Source organism: Peromyscus californicus, unplaced genomic scaffold, assembly GCF_007827085.1.
Source record: "Peromyscus californicus insignis strain IS unplaced genomic scaffold, ASM782708v3 Scaffold_9__1_contigs__length_137607984, whole genome shotgun sequence".
In the NCBI taxonomy this organism is placed as follows: Eukaryota; Metazoa; Chordata; class Mammalia; order Rodentia; family Cricetidae; genus Peromyscus; species Peromyscus californicus.
The window spans coordinates 124360243-124385117 of record NW_026294617.1 but is presented as its reverse complement, the minus strand read 5'-3'; the positions used below and the strand labels follow the sequence as shown (position 1 = coordinate 124385117).

General features: G+C 40.8%; 1 protein-coding gene across 14 annotated transcripts in view; it reads right to left on the bottom strand.

The window, feature by feature from the left end:
- Ttll7 (tubulin tyrosine ligase like 7) overlaps positions 1–24875 on the bottom strand; it is a 217840-nt gene that overhangs the window by 127022 nt on the left and 65943 nt on the right. For all 14 annotated transcript variants that reach the window (XR_008216342.1, XR_008216343.1, XR_008216346.1 and 11 more), the window contains 8 exons: positions 18738–18885; positions 18475–18548; positions 16960–17095; positions 13883–13969; positions 8657–8858; positions 4727–4932; positions 3773–3907; positions 1284–1364 (listed from right to left, as the gene is read on the bottom strand). Coding sequence is in view for 3 of the 14 variants with exons in the window: in XM_052730705.1 (XP_052586665.1) it covers positions 1284–1364; positions 3773–3907; positions 4727–4932; positions 8657–8858; positions 13883–13969; positions 16960–17095; positions 18475–18548; positions 18738–18885 (1069 nt within the window). In the remaining 11 variants the exon portion in view is untranslated. The remainder of the gene's footprint in view (positions 1–1283; positions 1365–3772; positions 3908–4726; positions 4933–8656; positions 8859–13882; positions 13970–16959; positions 17096–18474; positions 18549–18737; positions 18886–24875) is intronic.

Genomic DNA, 24875 nt, shown 5'->3' with positions numbered 1-24875 from the left:
GGTCAACCCCTAGCAGCATTTTCCAACACGGCCTACAGCCTACTAGTCTGTTGTTACGACAACTTCCCTTGGCCTCAGGGACACTCAGCTCTTACTGTTTTTCACACTGCTGCACTCGGGTCAGTTCAGTCCCAGAAGACTCCTGCCCTTTCTAACAAACTTTCTATGTGGTCCCATCCATCCCCATTCCTTTAAACACCTTACAGACTCTTAATTTTTCTTATCTCCATGCTCAACCTCAGCTCTGCTCTCAAACTCATATGTACATCACTTATATCACATATACAATCACTTAGATATCTAATCAGCACATCGACATAACATATCCAAGATCAAAACACAACCAAACAAGGGGCTGGAGAGGTGGCTCAGCTGTTCCGAGCACTTGTTCGTGCAGAGGACCCAGGATCAGTTCCTAGCACCCACATAGAGAGGACCCAGGATCAGTTCCTAGCACCCACATGGAGGTTCACAGGTGTCTGTAACTTCAGTTTCAGGGAATAAGATCGAGCTTCTGACCTCTCTGGAGTCCTGGATGTGTGTGGTGCACAAATATAGACTCAAGCACACACACATACACACAAAATAAAATAAAATACTTTCAGACCCACACAACAAATGACAGAACCCACCCATTCTATCACCACTGCAGCTGACTACTCTCTCGTTCTTGCCTCGGGTACCCTGGAAGCCTTCTGACATTGTCTACTCTGATCATGCCACGTTCTCCCTGCCTCTATTTTACTCCCCTCAAGTAGTTCTCAGTCCTTTAAAACTACTAATCAGACGAAAAATGTTTCCTCGAGCTTTTCCAATGGCTCCCCACATGCAAAACTGAACCCCGGTCCATCTATCTGTCATCTTAGCTCTGCCTCGCCATCCAAACTCACCCCTGGCCACTACTGCAGCACTTTTCCAACAAAAATGAATTGACTTTACAAGGTAATTAAACTATCATCTGTATAAGTTGGTAAGAAAATTGCCTCTGTGGTAATTAAATATGTATAAGTTAATAAGAAAATATGCACATCAAACTGATTTCCACTCCATGATCTTTGTTTCTGCTCCTTCCTCTGTTGACGCACTGACGCACACAGACTTCTGCACAGCTAAACAGTTGTCCTCAAATTGCTTTTTATCCCCACGATCTAAATTCTTGTCTAACACAGCATTGTTGAAGACACAAGCAAAAACATGTTCTCATATGAAATTGTTATGCATTTGACAAACATTTTAGCTTAATGAACACACAAAGGGCAAGGTGATCTTTGGGTGCCACTCACTTTCCGTTGTTTTGTGGAGTCCAATTTTATGAGCCAATATGAAGCCACTTTTGTTTTATAATGCTTCCAGTTATCCATGATCTGTTGAGGAAGAGATGTTAACAAATTTAATCCAGAATGGTCACCAAAAGCAGTAGATAGATGTGTTAGTGCACATTCTATTAATTTGTGCAGTGAAAGCACCCGGAGACTATTTATAATAAAAACTCCACCATTCATAAAAAAGATACTTGGGAAGACTTAAGCAAGCCAGAGATTCTAAATTCAAAGCCTTTTCTTCCTCTTCTCTAAGAATAGTATCACTCAATGAATAAAAGTCAGAAATCTGTAGACACACACATCTTAAGTAGAAATCCAACCCATAGATTTTTCATCTTGCTATGTTACCCACATAGTAATAGAATATTAAAGAATACATTAAAAGTCAGCCTACATTCAGTTAGGATTCTACTAACCCTTTCTTTGCATTACCTGTATATCTATATAATTTCTCAATATATATTCTAGTAATACATATTGCAGCAAACACTCAAGTCTGGAAAACAGACATGCAGCAAAGAATCTAGTGTCTGATACTAATTATTATGTTTCATTAATTGTATAAGCCTAACAGTCTTCTTTATAGGAGAATCACATTAGTCACCAATATTAGTTCTACTCTCTCATTTTCTAATTAAAAAAATAAACCTTAACGGGGCTGCAGTGACAGCCCAGTGGTTACACTTGCTCTTCTTGAAGAGGACCTGGGTTTAATTCTCAGCACCCATTTGGTAGCGCATAACTGTAACTCCTGTTCTAGGGCATCTGGTGCCTTCTTTGACCTCTGAGAAGTGGGCACACAGGTGGTGCACATAGATACATGGAAGCAAAATACTCATACAAATAAAATGAATAAATTTTAAAAGAAAATGGATCATAAAAACAGACAGAAAACAATGTATCTAGTGCAAAGTTACTGGCTTTTCTTAAAAATAAACAAGATATGTGGAAGTTTATCCAGCTGGTGATGCAGTGCGGTGGGCAGAGGCCTGCTGCCACGTGTGGTCACTGGAATTCAGTCCCTGGGGCATGCACGATGGTAGGAGACAACTGACTCTCTCAGAGTTGTCTTCTGGCCTCCACATGTACACCATGGCATGTGTCCACTCACACACATGCACACAAGAACAAGAAATAAGTGTGATTTAAAACTGTAAAGCATATCTAGCACAATGCCTTATACTCAATCTAAAGTTTCTTTTGCTGTAACTAGTAGTAGCTCTCCCACGAACAACATACTGCTCCCACTTTTTGAAAAACCATATCACCACAAAATGCAAAACATTTGGATACTTCCACTATAATTATCTACTAACAAAATTACGATGCCGTTATGGATTTTTTTCAGCAAGAAAACTTTTTCTTGTTTTGCTGTTGTTTCTGTATACACTTGCTTCATACTTGCTTCATAAAGCCCTGCGAACCGCAAAGGACCCAGTGCAAGCTGCGGTTTTTATTCTTCATATGACCACTAGATGGTGCCATGTCTTCTGGGGAAGAAGGAAAAAAAAAATCACACCCTCCCACACCTACTCTAAACAGCGTTCTCCGGCTGATGAATGATCTAAGAATGGCCGTTTAGAACGTATATTGGATGGACAAGAGAAACCTTGAGTGAAGAACTGTTCTTCCACCAAAATCGTTTCAGTAGCCTCGGATTTCTTTCTAAGTTAGGAGCTGAGCCTCTAAACCTCTGCCGTTTCCAAAGTCTCCACTGGGTGGCGGAAGTGAAAATAACAGCCAGACTGTTTCAACGCTTGAGATTTCGGGCACCACCTACCAGGGTGCGACTATCATATTTCTTCTCACCTCAGACTTCTGCAACTTAGCAAGCTTTTATATAGAAAAGTTTATCCTTATTTTTGATCATGAAGAACAGTTATTATTTGATGTTAATTATTCTCACTTGACAGCCTTACTATATGACAAAATGTTCCCAATAACTAAAATGAATTCTTCTATTTTATAAAGTTTCTGGGGGCTAAAAGGCACATCGATTACATTTCCTATGCAGTTAAGTACAATTCAACCAGAAAATACATTTTTGTGTAGATGTATGGGAGTCATGTGTCCAGTGCACATGTATGCCAGAGTGTGTCCATGCTTGGCGTGCACATGCATACCCGTGGATGGCAGAGGCCAGTCTTGGATGCCTTTCCTCAAGTAGCAGTTATCTTGAGTTTGTGACATCCAATCTCTCACTGGGACCTGGAGCTCACCAGGTACCCTGGGGTAGCTGCCATCAAATCCCAGGAATCCCCCTGTCTCTGCCTTCTGCTTCCCAGTGCTGAGATTACAGGTGCTTGCCACCATGCCAGGTTCTTATGTACATGCTGGGGATCCAGCTCAAGACCTCATCCCAGCAAGCACTTTACCGACGGATACCAGCTCCCCAGTCCCAGGAAATACATTTTGATGCTCTTTGGATTGTATAGGCATCAGATACTCACATCTTCTATCAGAAGCTCTGACTCTGCGTCTGACTTCCCTGGAAAGCGGATCCTCATGTCCTTGAGAACAAACAAGGTCTGACTTGTGAGGTCATCTTCCTGTTCTTTTGTTTTCAATTGCCGCAAAGACTCATTCTTAAATTTGAAAAAATACAGATATGTGGAGGGATCTTACTTCATTGTGCCAGTATAATTTAAAAGATATTTCTAGGTAAAAAATTATGCACTTTTAATTTTTTAAAATGGACATTTGCAAATTTTTAGCATTAAATTGGTTATTATTTGCAAAGGTATTTTTTATATTTCCTCCTGGTTGTATTTTATCTTGCTCAAGATATAAATACTAAATATGAATATTTAAAAAAGGCTTGGTTTTACAATGTTTTAATGGCATCTATAGACACAAGCACATTTATTGTATGGAAAATATCTCTTAAGAATCTAGATGAATAGTTTAAATACTGATAATTCTACTTATAGAGCCTAGGTACAGTGATGTTTAGAACGCTTTCTGGTATACTAAATTAACATCGCATCCCCTTTTCAGCATAAACCGTAGAAACTTACAATTGAGAAAGTCTGTGGGCTTTATTATATTTTCCTGGAGCTAGACCAGAGATTTATTTAAAGTCTCTGTTTCATTAACACTGATGTTCCCAATGGTAAAAACAATATTATTCTCCTGCATCAGGAAATGGAAAATAAAGCAATGCTTCTTCCTATCTGTCCTTGAGGTCTGTGACATGGTGAAGCTTGCCTTTTAGGAGTCCACACTAAACTGGGGTCCAGGGTATGTGAACAATGTGAACAATGCAGTTTCCAAAGGTCATGAGTGGAAATGTTGAAGGGCCAGGAGTTCCACTCGTCATCCCCTCAGCTGATCCCTTTGCCACCTACATTCTGAGTATGGTGTTTTCTGCAACCTTGAAAGGGCACAACCGATCGAGAGCTTACCACCACAGAGTTGGTAGAGCTGGCATCGTTACTGTTAGGCAGGTGTCTCATGTAGGGGGAAGCACGGTTTAAGGAATGTGACCGAGATGCTGAAGTTGGTCGCGCTAATGGTATCACTTGTTGAGAAGAAAAGGGGCGTGCATCCCCACTGGAAGGTAAGTGAGCAGAGATGGACCGAGGGCAGCTGACCGAACGCCTCATGGAATCTATCGATGATGGAGAAGTGGTGCTGTTAGTACACTTTTCTCCCTATTAGGTCTCCACAGACTAATTTAGACCAGGTGGTGGCTGGATAACAAATGTCAAAGCCTAGACACCATCACAAGAAGAGAAGTCTGGAATTAATTCTTCAATTTGAACAGCGCACTTGGTACAAAACAGTTCTGGTATATGAAGAACGGTTGTGCTGAGGAATACTGCAAACAGGACTTCAATTCTAAGTTCTTAAAGTGAGACATTAGAGAAACAAGGAAGGGGACACGCACTCATGAGGTACTTGTGAGCCTGGCATCCTGCAAGGTGTGTGTGTGTGTGTGTGTGTGTGTGTGTGTGTGTGTGTGTTCATGTATGTGAATGCTGGAACACACATGCCATAGCACACATAGCTAGTTCAGAGGAAAACTTCAGTTTTTGGTCCTCGCCTTCAGCTTTGTTTGAAACAAGGTCTTCTCCTCATTCATCATTCACGGCTGTAGATGCAAGACTAGCTGTCACTACCCCCCCACACAGAGTACAGGTATTCTTCTGGCTTCATCTTGCCAGAGAAGCTCGGGATTACTGGGATTCCGGACAAGCTACCGCACCTGGCATTATCTGGGTTCTGGGAACTTGAACTCAGGTCCTCACACTTGCACAGCAACCAGTTAACCCACTGAGCCATCCCTCCAGCCAGGAGAAGGGATTTGTCTGTTTTCTAGAACAACAGAAAAAGAACCTTCCCAAAGGCCCACTGCAAGATGGTGGCCAAGGTCAGCCACCACCTAAAGTCCTCACTATTGAATGCTAAAAGTCTCCACTTCTCTATAATGCCACAATTATCTACTAACCTTGGGTGAAATTGGCTATTAGAGTCTCTGTGTAAGTTGGAGATTTTACATTTTACATCAAGGATCACAGGAGAGAAGGAAAGGAAAGCAGAGAATGATCAGGGTAAACAGATAAGTTATAGAATCCAAGGCCCCTGACAAAAGTCACAAAACAGCAGAATAATACAGAGTATTCTAATATAATTTAAATATAATTGGCTAGTAAAGGAGCTGTAGCAAACTGATGGTCTGTTCTCTCTCTCTCTCTCTCTCTCTCTCTCTCTCTCTCTCTCTCTCTCTCTCTCTCACACACACACACACACACACACACACACACACACACACACATACACACAAGAATTTCAACAACAAAAGATTTAAGTGAAGAAAAAATGAAGTCAAAGAGTAGGACTGTCATCAGAATAAATCTCTAAGGAAACCATCAAATATCTGCCTCTGTGCATTCTGGGAACTCTGATGAAAGAGAAGCAAGTGGCTTTGGGAAGCTGTGGCTCCTGACCTGGAAAAAGATAATTGCTCAACACCATCAGCATTTTTATCTTTTCTTCGGCTCATTTGTCCTGCAGATCCTCTATCCTGGATTTGTTCTCTGCTTGGAGAATATATCAATCTTCATTAATCAAATAATTTAATAAAACTCACATGAAGCCAGGTTGCATACCCAAATATCTCTCTTCATCGGCTGTTGAAAAGAATTCAAAGCTTCATAAAGGTGATGGATATAAATGGTAGGTTTAGGGGCACACTTCTAAAACATACTGTGAGCATGCGGTAAATGTAGTACTGAGAGCATAAAAATACACACTCATTCAAGCTTTATAAGATGCTGTTTAAAAACAAGATAAAAACTTCTGTTTGTTGCAAGTATTAACTTCCTTCTGTACCTGTGACATACAGCATTTTTTAACAGCACACTATATTGGAACATAAAACTGGTCAATATAACTTTAAAAAATATCTGTTACAAAGATCACATATTTAATATACAACAATAATACAAATGTCATGTCTACCAAAAAAAAAAAGAATTCTAAACCATTTGTTTCAAGCTACACTGTAGGTCTACCGTCTTTCCAAGCCTAAGGTAAGAACTGAATAAGTAAAACCTGCTCATGGGTCAGAAGGAAAACATCATCTCGAATAAGCTCAGATTCTCACTTTTCACCTACATATCTGGAAATTCAGACAAGAAAACTAAAGCAGTTTGATATTCTGGTGGTAGATTAGGAAACACAGTTGTGACTTCCATCTATAAAGTCTTTTGTATTGTTTCTGAGGCTATAACAATACCCTAAATCCATTGTCTATACAAGAAAGTGTTACTCATGATCTGGATTTTGTCCTTGGTCATCAATTTATGGAGGCTTTGTGGCTATGAGGCTCCTAGTGTAAGATTAAAGAGAGAATACGAAACAAAGTGAAGCCCATGTTATAATCCCTGCCTAAACATACAATAATAAAATACTTAAGTGAATTAGACTGACTTAAAATGAAAATTCCCACATCAAAATATGTTTTAATTCTATATCCTACTTTATTATACTACTATCTGATCTCGGTTCTTTAGCCTATTGGTCCCAGAGCATAGAACAATCTCAGAGCTGTAAAACTCTACGGATATTTTCTCTCCCTGACCCATAACCCTCATCAGTTCATGCTATTAAGTAATAGTCACATTAGCTAGCAAGCAAGAGATCTAAAACCCAGCAAAATTTGGACATAAAAATGTCAGCTTCCAGAATAAAAACAGAGTTATATTTATCCAGAGACACACTTACAGAACCCTCAAGGAAAAGAAGCGAAGGCGTATAATAGCTAGCAATTGCTGGTACTTAGAAATATCAATCAATAAGATGAAACACAGTACATTGTTTCCCCTCCAAATACACAAACCTTCCATGACAAGAGCAGTGGGGGCATGTAGCTTTATGAAATGTTTGGGAAAAAAAACAAAGTGTTGTTTCTCTGAATTCTTCATTTATTAGTTCTTCATTCCTTGGGCACTTTACTACAAGCCTCCAAGGCCAGTTTTAAAACACATTATCAGGACCCAAATACATGAAACATTGCTGGAGATCAGACCTGCAAAGGCTCCCGCTGTGTCTGCTGCAGTGCGAGCTGGCTGCTGTGGTAGGACCTCGGGCCACTGTGTGCTGTGCATGGCTGTGGGACATGGGTGTTAAGACAGGGGTCCTAGTTCAGAGGCAACAGCAAGAAGGTGTTTTTCAAGGAAGTGGGGGAAGCGGAGATATAGGTTCCATATTTGAGGGTGAGCGGCAAATCAGAGGCCAGATCATGGACATTTGGGATTGAAGGAAGGAAAGAAAGAAAAAGAGAGAGTGTGTGAAGATAATTAGAGGGAGAGAGAAGAGGTTGCTTTCCTAAATACCTGTGATGTGCCCAAAGTCCTGATTAAGTGCTTACCCGGGATGAAATTGAGGAGCAAAATTTTAACTACTTCACAGTTCTGTGACTCACAGACACATCAAGTCAAATGCCTAGAGAGGTAGGCACAAGTTTAAAATTAGGAGTCAGTGCCAAACAAAGTAGGTGGTAGGTAGAAACTGAAGCAGAGATGATGTGGACCTCAAGGAGAACACATTCTGCCTAAAAGCTTTGTTGAACATCTACAAAACCCAGGCCACAACTTAGCATACAAACTATGGAAGAGAGAAGAAAGGATCCTCAATTTAATCCGTTTCCTGCTTGCAGAAATTGAGAGGGGTTGAGGAACCGACCGGGCTCTGGCCAGGGAAAGGCAGGGGATAGAAGACAGGTCCCCTCACACATGACAACACTTATTTTGGCCCAAGGACTTTTTATTGAGTTCGAGAGTTTCAGTTCTATAGCTCTTCGTGTACCAACATAGGAGAGATTCACTTACTGGATTGTTGAATTAGTTTGCAGTGACTGGTGTGTTTAAGGGTATACGGGGCTTGTTCTCGTCTCTTCTGACACAGTTCTTTTTCATTCTCATCCACTTCGGAATTGCTGCTGCTGCTGCTGCTGTCATAGCTGCTTTCGCTGCTGTTGTAACACTTCTGCTTCTTCATTACCTCCGCATACTCAGGCATGCAGCACAGGGGCTGAAACAGAGTGGCAGACCATTTGGTTAGAATCCCCCCATGCTTGCTGCTTACTGGTGAATATGGAAGTCCCTCTCTACTGCCTGGTACTTTTTAGCCAGTAGAGCACACACTAGCTGGGAGGCTTCCTTGAATACTCCTCCTCCAATTATATGGCTAAGTCTTGATGAGGACAATGCTGTCTCTATATGACTGCAATAAAAAAAATAGTTTCTGTAAACAAAGGACAACAAAGTGAGGGGAAATATCTGACCTAATAAATATAAATATAAACATAAACAGCTTTTATTCATTCTACTCAGAGAGATTAGGCATCAAGAGTCACCCAATAAAAAGTGAGTGGAGATGGAGAGGGAGGAGGAGAGGCAGGAAGGACAAAGAGACTAGGAAAGCAAAAACAAGAAAAGCCATTAGAGGTAAGATCATGCACTCAAGCCTGTGGTGGTGGTGCACACCTTTAATCCCAGCACCCAGGAGGCAGAGGCAGGCGGATCTCTGTGAGTTAGAGGACAACCTGGTCTACAAGGACAGTTCCAGTACAGCCAGGATGGTTATGCAGAGAAATTCTGTCTCAAAAAACAAAAACAAAGGAAACAAAACAGAAATAAATAAATAAATGAAAAGGTGGTTATGGGATCATGCACTCAAACAGAGGGCAAGAATCTATGCACTCAGATAATGTTCAGGAAGTAAGGCATTGCTCATATGACTAGTTCACAGTTATTATTTATTCATTCATTTATTTATTTTACTTGGAATTGAGCCCAAGGCCAGTCTCATCAAAATCTTTAATATATTTGGAAAAATAAACATTTTATTAAATTTGTTATGGTTGACTTGTGACCCTCCATGGAGGATCTCTAACTTTGACACAGTCTGGCCACAGTGGACGCACACTGCTTTTTATCATCAATGTGATATCCTACAACATGATATATGAAAATCAGTATGGTCTGAAACTTTTTGGAAAAAGAGTGACTCTGTACAGTTCTGATTATCATGTTATTATGCCCTACAATTTCTAATAGAATCAACCTACTTCCACTCCTCATGATAGATAAAGACACCAGGTGAAGGGACAGGGAGAGAGATGAGATGGCCTCACTTCAGAAAGAATGTGTATGACGGACAGCAAGACAGGTCTGTGACTCAGTTATTTCAAGTGCTTGTTACACACACCATACACCTCCTGTTCCTGCTGAGACAGGCTGCTGCAGTTGTATGCTAGTGGCTTTGATGTTATTGTATATCATAATGAATTCCTTGGATGTCGTGGGAGTTTATGGAAAGAAACTATGTCCCTCCAGTGTGACAGTGTAGGATGAGAGAAGGAAGGGAGAAACATTCCAAAAAGCATATGGAATACAAAGCAAGCCAAAGAATGATGATGTTAGAGTTACAATTTGTGAAAAAAAAAAAAACTGAAATACAGCTGAAGTGGGAAAGGAACTGAATACACTAGGTACCAACTTGTCTTTAAACATATGCTCTCCTTTTGATGGTCTAATATTTACAGAGTACTAAAAATGTTCAAACAGAAATGCATAAAAACATTTGCCAGTAACACAGTCATCAAACACACCGACAACCTTGGCAAACATGAACTCTAGAGAAAAGATGTCTCTTCAGAAGTTTAGCTACCCCGAAGGAACAGCGGCATGAACAGGCTTGCAGGAGTGTCTTCCTTCAAGGTGCACACAGACTTAAGCTTTCCCAAAGACACTGCCTACATGATTGTTTAACCCTGTAAAGAAATCCCAGAGGAAGTGGACAGCTGAACCTTTGTGTCCTGCAAGCACTTAGGACTTTTTGATCAACATACTGTTCAAGCAATAAGTAAATAGGAGTCATAGCAATACAAAACCCCCAGTATTAGATGGGATTTCAAAAGTGCCATGACATCACAACACAAATCATGCTACTTAATTTTATTTATAGTTTTATTGTGAAATGGGGCAGATATAAAAATACATAAATGTATAGCTAAAACAAACACATGTGTTCCAGCTTAAGAACATTGCTAATGCTTTATGTAGCACTTATTTTGTGGCTAATTAACAGTCCTTAAATTTTCAAATAAGTGAGATGCTACTATTCATCCTAGTATAAAGTTGATTTAACAAAGGACCTTTCAAATTATTCTTTTACTAATGAAGACCTTGGTGACAGATGTTCACCATGAAGCACTTTTCTGAAATGGAAGTTCTCTTTAGAAGTTTGGGTCACTTTAGACATCTTGATAAAACTTAAATAAAAACTATAGATACACTTCTACATTAATTATGCTGTTCTCATCTACTTAGAAATGCTGCTGATTTTAACAATTAAAGAATTAATTAGGGAATTATCCAATCCATTTCATTTCAGCAAATACACTGTTAACATCTTCTGTTGAACTCAGATGACAGAAGTTGGAAAATACACAGCTTGAGTTCTTCCCTGGGATCCATCACACTTTCCTTTGGGTGGCAAATCTATGTAAGTAAAATGAAGGAAAATATAGAATGCCTCAGGGCCTTTGCACATGCCTTTCCACCATGGAGTTGTGTCCCCAGATCGTCTCAAGTTGGTTTTGGCAAACTGTAATGATTGTTTTGCAAAGCTTAGGAACTCCAGTGGTACAGCTGGTTGGTGCATGGTATTTATAAGGTATTCAGAGCTTAAAAACTCCTCAAATGTTTCCTCAAATGGAGCCATGATTCATAAGGGCATTCACGTTTCCAGATAATCTAAATATATTTGTTTCACAGGAATTTTCAGCTTTCAGAGTAATGTCTGACATCTGAGGTCTCCACACATGTACCCCTTGCCAGGCTTACCTTGCATTATTTTCATTTGCTCTTCCTAAAGCCACAAACTTTCACACTTCCACCACACATGACATAGTATCACAACTACAAGGCTTTGCCTTGAATGTCCTTCTTAACCTAAATAGGCAGGGCTCATTTTGTAACTCCAGTTCAAATGGAAATACCTCCAGAAAGCTGTCTTTCATCAACCCTTTCAATTTACACTCTATTTCAATACTCACCACACACACTTTGCTTTGACAAATATCTATCTACTCTCCAACTAGCTAATGAGAACCTTTTGAGCACATTCAACAATTTTGACCAATAGATTTTGGGAACATATGATGTGTTAGAAACTCTCAGGTGCTAAAGATAAGATGAAAATCTACTTCCCACGTTCAAGGTACTCACAATCTCACACAAATAATTACTGATCACAAATGCTCTGAAATAGCATTACTTATGGGAAGGAGGTGGAAGAGGGGCTATGAAAATTAATTCAACTTCGTAGTGCCAGGGCAAGTTCACACAGAGTAGCCATGGTATAGCCTGCTTAGGAGGGAGTCTCAATCAATCTAGCAACATATCAATGAGGGCTCTTTTCTTATTTGTTTTTAGTAAACAGGTATTAAAGCATAAGAGTCTAACAAATATAAGTGTCTATAAATATAGAGACAGCTGGCCAATGTTGAAATATAAATATAAAGGGACACACTGTGGTGATAGTGTTCCCCAAAATATTGTGCACCCTAATAAACTTATCTGGGGTCAGAGAACAGAACAGCCACTAGATACAGAGGCTAGAAAATGGTGTCTCTCACACATTTAATCCTAGCCTTCTGGAGGCATGGATCTCTGTGAGTTCAAGGCCACACTGGAAATAGCCAGGCATGGTGACTCACACCTTTAATCCCAGGAAGTGATGTCAGAAAGCAGAAAGGTATCTAAGGTGTGAAGACCAGAAACTAGAAGCTTTTGGACAGGTTAAGCTTTTAGGCTTTCGAGAAGCAATTCAGCTGAGATCCATTTGGATGAGGACTCAAAGGCTTCCAGCCTGAGGAAACAGGATCAGCTGAGGAACTGACAAGGTGCGGTAGCTGTGGCTTGTTCTGCTTCTCTGATCTTCCAGCGTTGACCCCAGTACCTGGCTCCAGGTTTGTTTTTATTAATAAGAACTTTTAAGATTCCTGTTACAACACACTGACAAATGTGTCTATGATTTCTCAAATTCAACTTCTTGTTTCCCTGCTACTGAGGAATTTGTCATATATTAAACTACAGAAACAACATCACCACAAAACAGATGTTAAGTAAAGCAAACATCTGCCTCTCTTTGCCTACACAACAGCTTTTTCCATTCCTAAGTGCTGGATCTAAGGACACACTGTCAATGTCACTGTGACAGCAAAAGAAGAGCTCCCCAAGCTGGTATCAGAGATTCCTGATACCAATGCTTATTTACACACCATTCACAACGGCTATGCTATGGAGCTGGCCTAAACGTCAACAGCAGAGGAACAGACAAGGAAAATAGGGTTCACTTACACAATGAAGCTTTTCAGCCATTAGGAAGCCAAATTCATGTCATTTATAGATAAACAGATGCAACTGGAGATAGCCATGTTAAGTGAATTAAGACAATCACAGATAAATATATATTTTCTCTCAATTGTGGTTCCTGGATTTTATTAGATACATAAAACCATGTATACATATTTAATAAAAGAGTGAAAATAAAAGAGTTTAGGAAGACAAGGGAAACTAATGGAATGAGAGAAGGGCTAGAAAAGGGAGAGCAGAATCACACTAAACAGACAATGTGGACATGCACTGTAGGGAAAATAGGTAAACAAACAGACAGAAGGGCTCCCTATTAATGTGTCTGTAGAGTAACAATTTGCCTTATCTATAATCCTATATACTTCTTTGTTAAGTATTTATCTGGGGCTATAACAAAAGCCTGATGTTGAACTTAGAGCAAGGAAGTCCCCCGAACTCCAGCCTGAGTCACTAGGCATTCATTAGCACTTGGCGATGAACCACAAGTCTGAAGGAAGCCAATGAAACAAAGCTTGTGAGTGTGAGGTAGCACCATTTGCCTGGCTTTACCTTTACTGGACACAAAATTCCTGAAGCTCCTGTGCATCATAACTCTTACAGGAAATACCTAAGAGGAATCACTTGCACTTAGTGACATGGACTTTGGCATTATGGAAAGTAGGGGCATTTCACCTTTGGTCCTCGAATTCTGGTAGTTTTTCCCATCAACTTTTCATCGTCTATTTCACATTGTTCCAAGAGATCCAAAATATCTTCCTCCTTCAAAAACATCATTAAAATTATGATCACTAAACAAATATAGACTTTTTACAAGTTCATTAATTTCTGTAAGTTCTTATACAGTGATTATTCTAGAAACTATGCAGTGGTAATTACTCAGATGAGGGAAGAAGGAAACATAAAAGGCAAACTCTTCAAGAAACTTACCAAAATCTTGTGGTAAACATAATACACAGCTGAGTCTACTTGTGCAATCATCATAAGCAAGTATGTTCTTTCCACCATGCTACCGAAACTCAGAAGACCCAACTTTTACTAAATTAGCTCACTGAACCCTAAGATATGTAAAAGTCCACGCTCGTCTCCCAGACGTCATCCCAGTAATCATTCCTAAACTGATTAGTACAATTTAATATTAAAAGTGGACACAGAAAATGAAAACTGGCCTGAGAGTTTCACTTAGAAAGAGTTTAGTGTTAGAATTTGGTTAATGGGAACCATTTGATGAAGCTGCTTAGAAATATTAGTTATTGCAAGAATATTTACAGCCTTATAAAATATTTTCATTCTACAACTATTACTGGTAGAACAAATCTCTAAGTACCCCAATAGCTTTCTATTATGCTCCTCTAAATTTATTTGAAGTCAGATGTAAAAAATATGAGACTATATACCGCCATTGGAAGTTGAGCTAACCAGCACAGTTGTAGTGAGGGGTATAATCAACCATCTCATTGGGTGATTCAGGCCCAAACACTGACAAAACTATGTTCACATAGTTGTGATTTATACTTCAAAATCTCCTTGAAGTTTACTGGGAAAATAGGATTCCCAGCTCTCAGTGGAAAGGTATCCCAGTCTAGGAAGCATGGCTCTTAAAATGTCAAAAGACTCTGGCTATGATCCTACAATGGAGTATATAGACAGCATCATTACAAATGCAAAAATAATCTCAAGGAAGTTTGATTTGTTCAGAAGAAAGATCATAACAGACAATATTTTCATCCTAAAAACTCCAAATGGACTAAACAGCCACATATTTTAAAAGAGAAAGCTATAGATGAACAAAGTGTAAAGAAATTCAATTTCCAGACAGGGAGGGCTAGGTTCTTCCCTAGAGTGGAGAGGAGTGGTCACTTTCCACTTTGGGGTCATCTGTCAAATCTGGGCAGAGGTGGGTAGAGGTGAGGCTGTCATAGATAAGTTCTGCTGGGTAAAGTCTGTCACCTTGAGACATTATCAGGGTGATATATTAAGAGAGCCCACATAGAAACCTTCAGCCAGCTCTCAAGTGTGCCAACATTTTACATAATTGCCCAGACATGTGAGTGAGGCCACCTAGGCATGCTAGTCCCAGCTAAATGCAAGCATGTCTGCCCCCACACAATTCACTCCGAAGTAAGATCAGACCAGGGAATCACTCAGCTGTTACCAGTCAGGACCACACAATAAGAAGTATATAAATGTAGAGGTTTGTTATGCTACAACAGACAACTGGTAGATCTTGTACTAGGCTAAAGGGAGGGAGAAGGGGAGAAGGGATGAGGAAGGAGAAGAGAGTGGAGAAAATGGACGGGGAAAAGAAAGGAAAATAAGAGAGGTGGAAAGGGAGATGGGTAAAGGGTACAGAAGAATAGAGATGAGGGGAAATGAAACAGAAATGAAAGAGAGAGAAGTTTTTGAGACAGGGCCTTGCTCTGTAGCCCAGGCTGCTCTTAAACTCAATATACCATCCAAGCAATCCTTCTGCCTCAGTCTCCCAATTACTAGGACTGCATGCCTGTGCTACAGTACTCACCTGGCAGAGGGAATTTTAATTACTTGCTCTCATTTGCCAAGTCTATGTAGCATTAAGAAAAACTACTGCAGTATTGGCTATAATTCAAACAAGAATGTCGCAAGCCATTGGGTTACCTCAATGGATTTCTTTATCCAAATCTTATACACAAATCTGATTAGAAGACATTTTATTATAATGTAATGAAATTACAAGCAATATCAGAATTATTGGCTCAAAGTTTGTCTTGTTATGCATCTTATTTATGAAGTTGCTTGGTTTGCTCTGAAATGTGACCGCTTCTTAAGAAAAAAAGCATCAAGAACATCTTAAAGGAAAACTGTTTCTATATGTAAGGCTAAGGTGGCACCCACCCCGTGTGTTTGTGTTTGTGTGTGCATAGCTATGTGCATGTGTGTATGAGTGTGTGTGTATGTAGTGGATAGCCGTTCCAGCTTTGACCTGGAAATACCACCCCCTTTGAGGCTTCGGTAACTGTCACGCCTACAAGGTGGAGCTGAGAGAGGACCCCTGAAGACCTGAGATCCAGATGGGGGAGCGCTCTTGGTTCCTTGGTCCTGGACGCTGGAGGTAGACCGAGCAGAGTTCTCCAGAGAACACCACCGGACAGCGCTACACCTTTCCCAGACCCTGTTACCTATACCTTCACTTGTAAGTTACCCCACAAAATAAACCTCCCTTTTAACTACGCGGAGTGGCCTTAATAATTTCACCAATATGTGTGTGCATGTTTGTGTGTGTTTATGTGTATGCCTGCATGTGCATGTGTGGGTGTATGTGCATGTGTGTATGGACTGTGTGTATGTGTGCATATGAGTTCATGTGTGCTCATGTGAATATGTTTATGGGTGCGTGTGTATGTGTATGTGTGTGTGTGTGTGTGTGTGTGTGTGTGTGTGTGTGTGTGTGTGTGTGGTGCAGAAGTCAGTGGAAGTTCTGCTCTATCACTCTGCCTCATTTCCTTGAGACAAGGTCTCTCCCTGAACCTCAGCCAGGTTGGCAGACAGCAATGCCCAGGGACCTTCTTATCTCTTCCCCCTAAAGCACTGGGGTTACAGAAACCTGCGTGGTTACAACTGACTGTTTACGCAGTAGAGAGCTTTTGGAGTCAGGTCTTCCCGCTTAGACAGCAGCAGCCCCACCCACTAAGCCATCTCCTCAGCCCACGCTCTTTACTAAGGAGTCTTCTTGGGCTTGCTCCTCTTCCCTCTCTGCAAACTCCCCCTCTTACCTTCATCTTTTTCAGAGGATTGTTCAGTTCTCGCTGGAACGAAGCTGCTCTTCCTGAAAGGAATGTCTGGAATGCAACAGCCAGCAAACTTTCATACTTTTCGAGCAGTGTTTTATCTTCAGGAGGATAAATTCTCCTACAAAGAGAAAATCGGAGAAACCCATTTCCTTAAAGGAATCTAACAGAATTCAATAGTTAAGATCAGCTGTTTAGAAAAGCATTGCCCTTCCTGCTCTGAGCCAAGCAGGTGCCAGAAACAAACAAGAATGATTAAGGAGGAGTCACAAATATCCATCTGGTATACCAGTTAACATTTATGTAGAGACATTTCACTGAGCAACACAGCACTAAAAAGTATAGCATAGGGTTTGGCTGAAGAGTGCTTGAAGAATTGTGTTTGGACAGCTCGTGAAATATTGAACTTGGAGGGGAGTGTCCCGAGGACCTGGGATAATGCAGGTCTTGGTGTGTGTTGACTATGTGAGATTATAGATACTCATCTGAATGATCTCTTGAGGTGGGAAATGAAAACAGGGTAGAAGCAGACTGGGAAAAACACTTTAGCCTCTCTTTGCTACTGTGGAGGTGTTAATGCCAGGAAAGAATATCTTACAGAAGGGTAATAAAATCCCATACCCCTACCCTACCCTTTGCTAAATTCTGGGGAGGATCGTTAGGTTGGGAGGAGAGACCATCTTTCCAAGAACATTGAGGGAACCCTTTTTGTGCTTCCCAGGGGAATACTGTGAAGATCCCCCATACCCTTGTGTCCCATCTCTACCCAGACCCTTCAAATACTATCTTACTTTGCCTGGTTGTTAAGCAATTAGGCTTACAACGAAGTACAGTAATGACCAAAAACTGTCAGAAACAATACAAGAAGACCTGAATTCTGACTGTCTTTAAATACTACATAATGACCAAGTACAGTCACAGTTGGTTAAAAACCTCCCTAGACAGAGCAGAAGCCTGCTGGCAATGGCTCCCCCAAACAAAACTGTCTACTTACAGACCCCCTTTCCTCTCCTGAAACACAGTGAGTGAAAAGCTGTAGCTCACAAAAAAAAGCACTAGCAATAAAAAGCCATTGCTCAGACACCTCTTCTGTCTCTCAAACAAACAAACTAAATATAAAACAAATATTGTGGGATATTTGTACACTGCGTGAAGGTGTAGTGCTGTGATTGGTGTAATAAAAAGCTGAACAGCCAATAGCTAGGCAGGAGGTATAGGTGGGATTTCTGGGGAGAGAAAGGAAGAGGATAAGGAATCTAGGTGCGCAGGAGACACCTGAACATACAGAGAGAAAACAGGAGGTGCAACATGGAAGAGAGATGACATTGCATGATAAGATAGAGATTAATGCAAATGGGTTAATTTAAGTTATAAGAGCTGGTTAAGAACAAGCCTAAGCTATAGGCCGATCTTTTATAATTACTAAGAAGTCTCCGTGTCATTATTTGCGAGCTGGCGGCCCAAAGAAAAATCATACTACAAACGAACAGCAAGAGTCACCTGTAATTCCCCATGTGTCGGTTTTCGTGTTCTTCTCGCGAAACCTGCTTTCGTACTTGAACGAGTCTCTCTTTCTAAAAGTGAACAGATTTTATAAATACAGTGTGATGAGTCACGCAGTTCAAACAGTGGGCATGTTGTTAAATGTTCACACCAGGCTGGGGTGTAGCTGGGTGGCCGAGCACTTATGGGATCACTATGCCCCACAGTGCAAGTTAGAATAAAAATAAGCCAATACACCACACTGAGCCCAATGTCCATACCAACTCTTCTTTCCGCCTCTCGAGCTGGTGCCTCTGCTGTTCCCAGTCGGAGGAGCCTGGTGAAATCTTCTTTATTGGATTTTGACCATACAGCCTCCTTTGAGCCTCAGCTTTTTGTTTGGCCAAATTTTTCCTTTTATCACTGGTCCTAAAATGTGGAAAACAAGACCATAGCCTTCACTGCAGGAAATTTCTGATGTCGTCCCTTTGAGGAGAACTTGCAGAAGAGAAAATATGCTAAAGCAGGAACGAAATTATTAAGTCTATCTCTTGACATACATTCTGTTGGTCTGTCCGTCAAATAAGAGGACTCTGTGTGGAAGGTAGTGTTTCCGAAAATAATAAGAGATATGGAAATTCTGTATGTCTTGAAGAGTCCAAGGGACGTGGTTTCCTATTTCCATCCTGGAAATACAACTATAGTCTTTGGTGAATTAAATGCTGGATCTGTCTCCCCATCTTTTAAACCTAAGCAACATTGACTTTTTTTCTTCTCAATGTATTGTAAGACTCAATCTAGGTAATTAACAAATGTACCTCTCTTCCCTTTACCAATTTGCTTTATTTAAGCTCTCAGCTATACTGACCACTCTTTAGTATATTTCCAGTGATGACTGAAATCCTATAACTGTCATCATTTGAAGACTGACTTCACCATCCTTCTCATCTTTCTGGCTTAACTGTGAACAGTTAGCAACAGCCCTCCAGTTTTCACACAAGAAGTCGTGCTCTGGGATTATCTGCCTCTGCACCAACCCCCTTTTCTCTCTTGTCCCTCCCATGTGGAAGAGGATTCATTCTGAGGTCTCTCTTTGCCACCACGGTTGCAACAGTGTAGAATCCAGGAGAAAAGCAAAGCAAATACTGCCCTTAGCCATACAGAAATAACAAAATAAACCAGAGCCTCCATCCTCAACCTTACAAACCTCCATATATTCTGATGTCATTACTCTGACATGGAAGCTGATCAGATGCTACCTGCTCAGTTTCCAGTCAGAAGGGAAAGAGCTGCTTAAGCTACAGAAGGTCGCATGGAATTCATTAGAGATTGTATTCAAAATGTCAGGCCAAGGCTTTAATGAGCACTCCCCTGATAAAGGCCACCTTTGCAGCTCACAACATACAGAAGTGCTAGAAAACACTCATTTTCCTTCAGGACATCAGGACTTCCTTCAGTGGCTCAAGTGGGTCGAGGTTGAAATAAAAGTGATAATTTGAGAAAAATTAAAAAAAAACACATTGATCAAATTGAAAGTCATCCAATAGAGCTGGTGCTCTGAGTAAATGCAAGAAACTCAGCTGACAGCAAAGGCTTCCTGCTCCTTGGAGAGCTTCATGTATTACTTCAAGCAGTGAAGGAGGCAGGAGTCCTAGCAGGGCCTGGTCATATCTGCCTGTGTGAAAAGCCATATCCTTGGCAATGCATACAGAGCGCAGTAGCTTACAAGTAGAGGAAAAAGAGAGAGAAATCAAGACATGAATGCTATTTTATTAGCTAACATGAAGTATGAGAGTGTGATCATGGAAGCTGGGGTGGGGATGGGAAAAACTGTGAACACTGAGGAAGATTTTGAAAGAAGAATGGATGTCAACTGAGGGACCAGACAGGTTTCTGATGTCAGTGACTGGGTGACTAAGACTATCGTTGTTCCAATGACGACTACAAGTCTGGCTGAGTGTGCTCAGTGGAAATGAAATGCCAGGTCTGAGATAGCTATTACTATTACTATTATTACTGTTGTTATTATTATTACTATTATTATTATATGTTCTCGTTTTTCTAGAATGATCACTTGTATAAAGCATAGAGAGGAAAGGAAAAAACAAGAGAGAATAATAAAGACCAAACAGTAAAAGGAAGGTGGGGAACGACACAGGAGGAAGGACCTTTTTGTTTTTCTCTTTAGTGGTGTGGCCTTTTATTAGGAAAAAACACAGAGCAAAGCAGCAGAGTGCCACTGAAAAAAGCCTCAAGCATCAGAATTTCTCTATCAAATACCACGCTGGGGTGATAGTGGAGGAGCTGTCTCCAAGAAAACGACCTCTGTGCAGTTCAGCCAAGTCTACACAGGTGCTGTCTCCCAGCTTGTTTCGTCTTATAAATAATAACACTGTTATAGGCAACTTGGGAAGAAGCTTGGACTTCTCTCCTCCTGCTCCTGCCAGAACTGTAGACAAATCCATCTCCTTTTTCTAACTCTTATGTGCAGGATTTATCAGCAGGCCCAGCAAGCAAGAGCCCCTGGACTCTGCTACAGCACTAGGTCCCAAGTCGGATCACACCAGTGCTGCATGCACGGCCCTAAGGACAGGGCTAAGATAATAATGATATTTCAGTTAGAATAGTCTTTTCACATTTTGGTTTTTAGAAATATTGTCAATATTAGAGTCATATTTGCATTTCTATAAATATAAGCAAAAAAATAAAACTAATGGCTCTTAGTACTTACTTCACAGACTAGAATAAAATTTAACCACAGGCCAGAAGTCTGTTTTTCACCTAGCATTTTAATCAACAGTTTTTTCCTTCAATGGTGCCTGTACATTGACCTAAGACATTTTGTTTCACACTTTCTTGACTCCTTCCCACACACATTGCCTTGAGAGTCTAGCAGGGACTTTCTCTAACCTTTGTGTCATATGCGCTGGGTCCTGTACTAGTTCTGGCAATTGTCTGAACACACTCTGCCTTCTCATTTCCTAGTTCCCTACAAGTAGTTTTCCAGACTAAGAGGCTCTTCTACCCTTGCCTTCCAGTTCAACTTATTTTCATTACTCTACACACTAGAAAAGTCCCCAAGAGACACAAAAACAGATGGAGGGCCCACTGCCGTTTGGAGCTGAGAGTCTAGCCAAGATGGAGATAGGATGCCATATAAACAATCATAACATTGTAGAGAAGATGATGAAGCTAAAAAGAAAGAAAGTTAGGTTTGAGCTAGGTTTTAAGAAGAAATTGACACAAAGGGAGTTGACACACATGCTATGGTATATGGTGTCTGTCCCCAGAGGTCCATGTGCTGGGACCTTGCTCTCCAACTGTTAGTTAGGGTTTCTATTGCTGTGAAGAGACACCATGACCACGGTAACTCTTATAAAGGAAAACATTTCATTGGGGTGGCTCCCTTACAGTTCAGAGGTTCCATCCATTGTTGTTATGGCAGGCAGATATGGTACTGGCTACTTCTCGATCAGAAGGCAACAGGAAGTGGACTGTCTATCACACTGAGCAAAAGCTTCAGCAAAAGAGACCTCAAAGCCCACCCTCACAGTGATACACTCCTCCAACAAAGCCACACCTACTTCAACAAGGCCACACCTCCTAACAGTGCAACTCCTTTTGGGATTATGGGGGCCAATTACATTCAAAGTACCATACCAACCTAACATACTGAGAGTTAACAGACCTTTTAGAGGAAGAATCTACAGAAAAGTGATGAGGACACCAAAGTACCACATCCAGGAATGGATCACAGTGTCTCTCATAAGCCTAGGTTAGTTCTCCCCATCAAAATACTGTCTGAGTTGAATTGAGACTTGGGGGATGACAAAATTTCTGTGAAAGCTGGCCATTCATGAAGTACACCAGCCTCTCCTCTATCTTGCCATCTCACACATGCTCTTCAGCTCACACTCACTTTCCTTCTTGTTTCCCATCATGGAAAGATGCAGCGTGAGACCCTCACAAGAAGCCAAGAAAATGCAAGTGGTATAGTCTTGGGCTTTCCCAAACTGTGAGAAAGATATACTCATTTTCTATATAAATTCATCAGTCTTGGGTACTTTGCTGTAGCTTCAGAAAACAGTCTAATACAGCAAACAGTGGAACCTTAGCCACCCTTAGATAGGAAGAAATTCTGACACATGATACAATGTGGGAGAACTTAAAGGCTACACTGAATGAAAACTGCCAATAATAAAAGGAAAAATGGTATATTTCTTCCCCAATTACTAGCAAGGACTTGGACCTCTTTTCACTAAGTGCTGACTCTTCATTCTCCTGCTGAGCCTGAGCTTGGAGAGAAGCGCTGAGACTAAGTGGCAGTCATGGATTCGGTAACAAATTCTTAACAAAGGAAGAAGGAGAGGAAAGCTCCAGCCCACTGACACGAATGGTCTGCCACTAGCTAGCAGAGAAAAGAACTGATGAATACTTCCCATCTTTACCACTGTCTCTGATTCCTTCCCACACACACTGTCCTGTGAGTCCATCCAGGGGTCTCTCTCCCTTGCCTCGTGTGTGCCCTGTGCTGGTAGCACAGAGATCCACGAAGTCCTATGGCTGCTGCTGCTCTGTTCCTCACTGCCTTGGTCACTTTGAATGCATGGCACTTCAGGATACATAAGAAAATTCTACCTATGTTACAATAGCAAACTCCATGTAAAAAGTGTTTTGTCAACTCCAGATAAATAGGCTTTTTAAATTTCCAGTAAATACATATGCTTAGATTTAACATCTGTGAGCTTGAGGTACACATTATTATCAGCAAGGGGAAATATATATAACTCAAGATAAACATGACTGAAGAAGAAAAGAAAACTCACTCTGGTCATACTGAATTTAAATGTGAGATACATCATCCATTCATTTGTTCACTTGTTTATTCATTCACTTCCTTGCTATTAAGTACATATTTATAATCACATATCAGGCCAAAGCCATCAGCGTTCACCATCAGCAGAAAATGTCAAATGGAGGATCTGTGCTCTAGCTGGGGTCAAAGTCAGCAAAATGCACCTCAATGTGTATGTCACTTCATACCTATAGGGTTCGTGGATTCCAGTGTCGTACACACAGGAGTGAGTGAAGACATAGAGAAAAGAGAAATGAAGCAAGAACATAATGGGGGAAATGGCAAGCAGTGAACAGGAGGTAAAAGGACGGACCACGAAGATACAAGGTCAATGAGCTCCAGCAAGTGTCAGAGAGACACATAGGACCAGTGTCCCGAGCAGAAGAGGACTGAATGCTCAGGCCTGTAGCCCATGAATTAGTCCTAAGTAGGAAATGAGTATTTCATTTAACCTAATCTAATTGACAAATACTGCAGACTGGGGGCACATGGGATTGTGGATGGCTTCCTCAGATTCTGTTTTTTATGACTATAATAGAAGACTCATTGGGGATGGGAAATCCTGTGCAAGAACCTCCGCACAACACAACTGGGTCTTCTCTGACTACACAAAGGATTATAATTTGTTCCACACATGGGGCCTGAGAAGGCCCCATATAACAGTTTTCTCTGAAGATCTCAAGCCTTATGCTTCCAAAGATTGTCTGAATCTGGAGTCACGCTGTATTCTGCTAAGGGCAAACAGACCAGTTTTGTCTGCATGAGCTACTATATTCAGCCATTGGGATGGATCTTCCTGAGCTACAGGCTCTTCTGAATTTCCTGAAGATGAAAAGCATGTAGGTTTAAAGTGGACTTGGAGGTATAGATAGAAGCATGTGATAAATAGACTATTGTAGTAAGATCTGTGAAGAACTCAAACTGCAAGGAGCATACAGCAAATAAGAAAGTCAGCCATGCCCAGGAAAAAATTACAGCACATAAAGGAAGAAACAAAGTGACAAGCCAAGCCATGTACTAAGTACTTGCTAATTCCACCAAAATATTAAAGGATGGAAAGATTAATTTGGGTCAAAATGTAGAGTTTTATAATAAAATATGGTATGAAAGTTATGGAAAGCACTCACTTCGACTAGGGAACAGAACAAACCATCAGTGAGAACGGGCAGGAGACGTGGGGAAAATAATGAGATAACCAGCCAAGCTAGCATAGGTTGGAGAAAACACAGAATTATTAAGATACAAGAGTTATATAGTTGTGTTTATGGAAGCTTATTCTTGGTTTTTAGCAGTAAAACCCTGTTTGGATTCCTAAGAAGGAAAACAAATAAAGAAAGAAAAACATCAAAGGGAAAACAGAGCATTCTGGAATCATAGAGCAATTCTACCCATATCAAAGTTAAGCCCAAAGTTACGTTACTGAATACAAGGCAAGAACTTCCATATTGTTCTTGATTTAAGTCCCTCTGGTGTGCGCAGCACAGAACCGGCCACAGAAACGTTTGCTGTGGCACCCTCCATGGTTGAAGAAAGAAGATAGGTGTGCAAACACATGTGTGCTAAG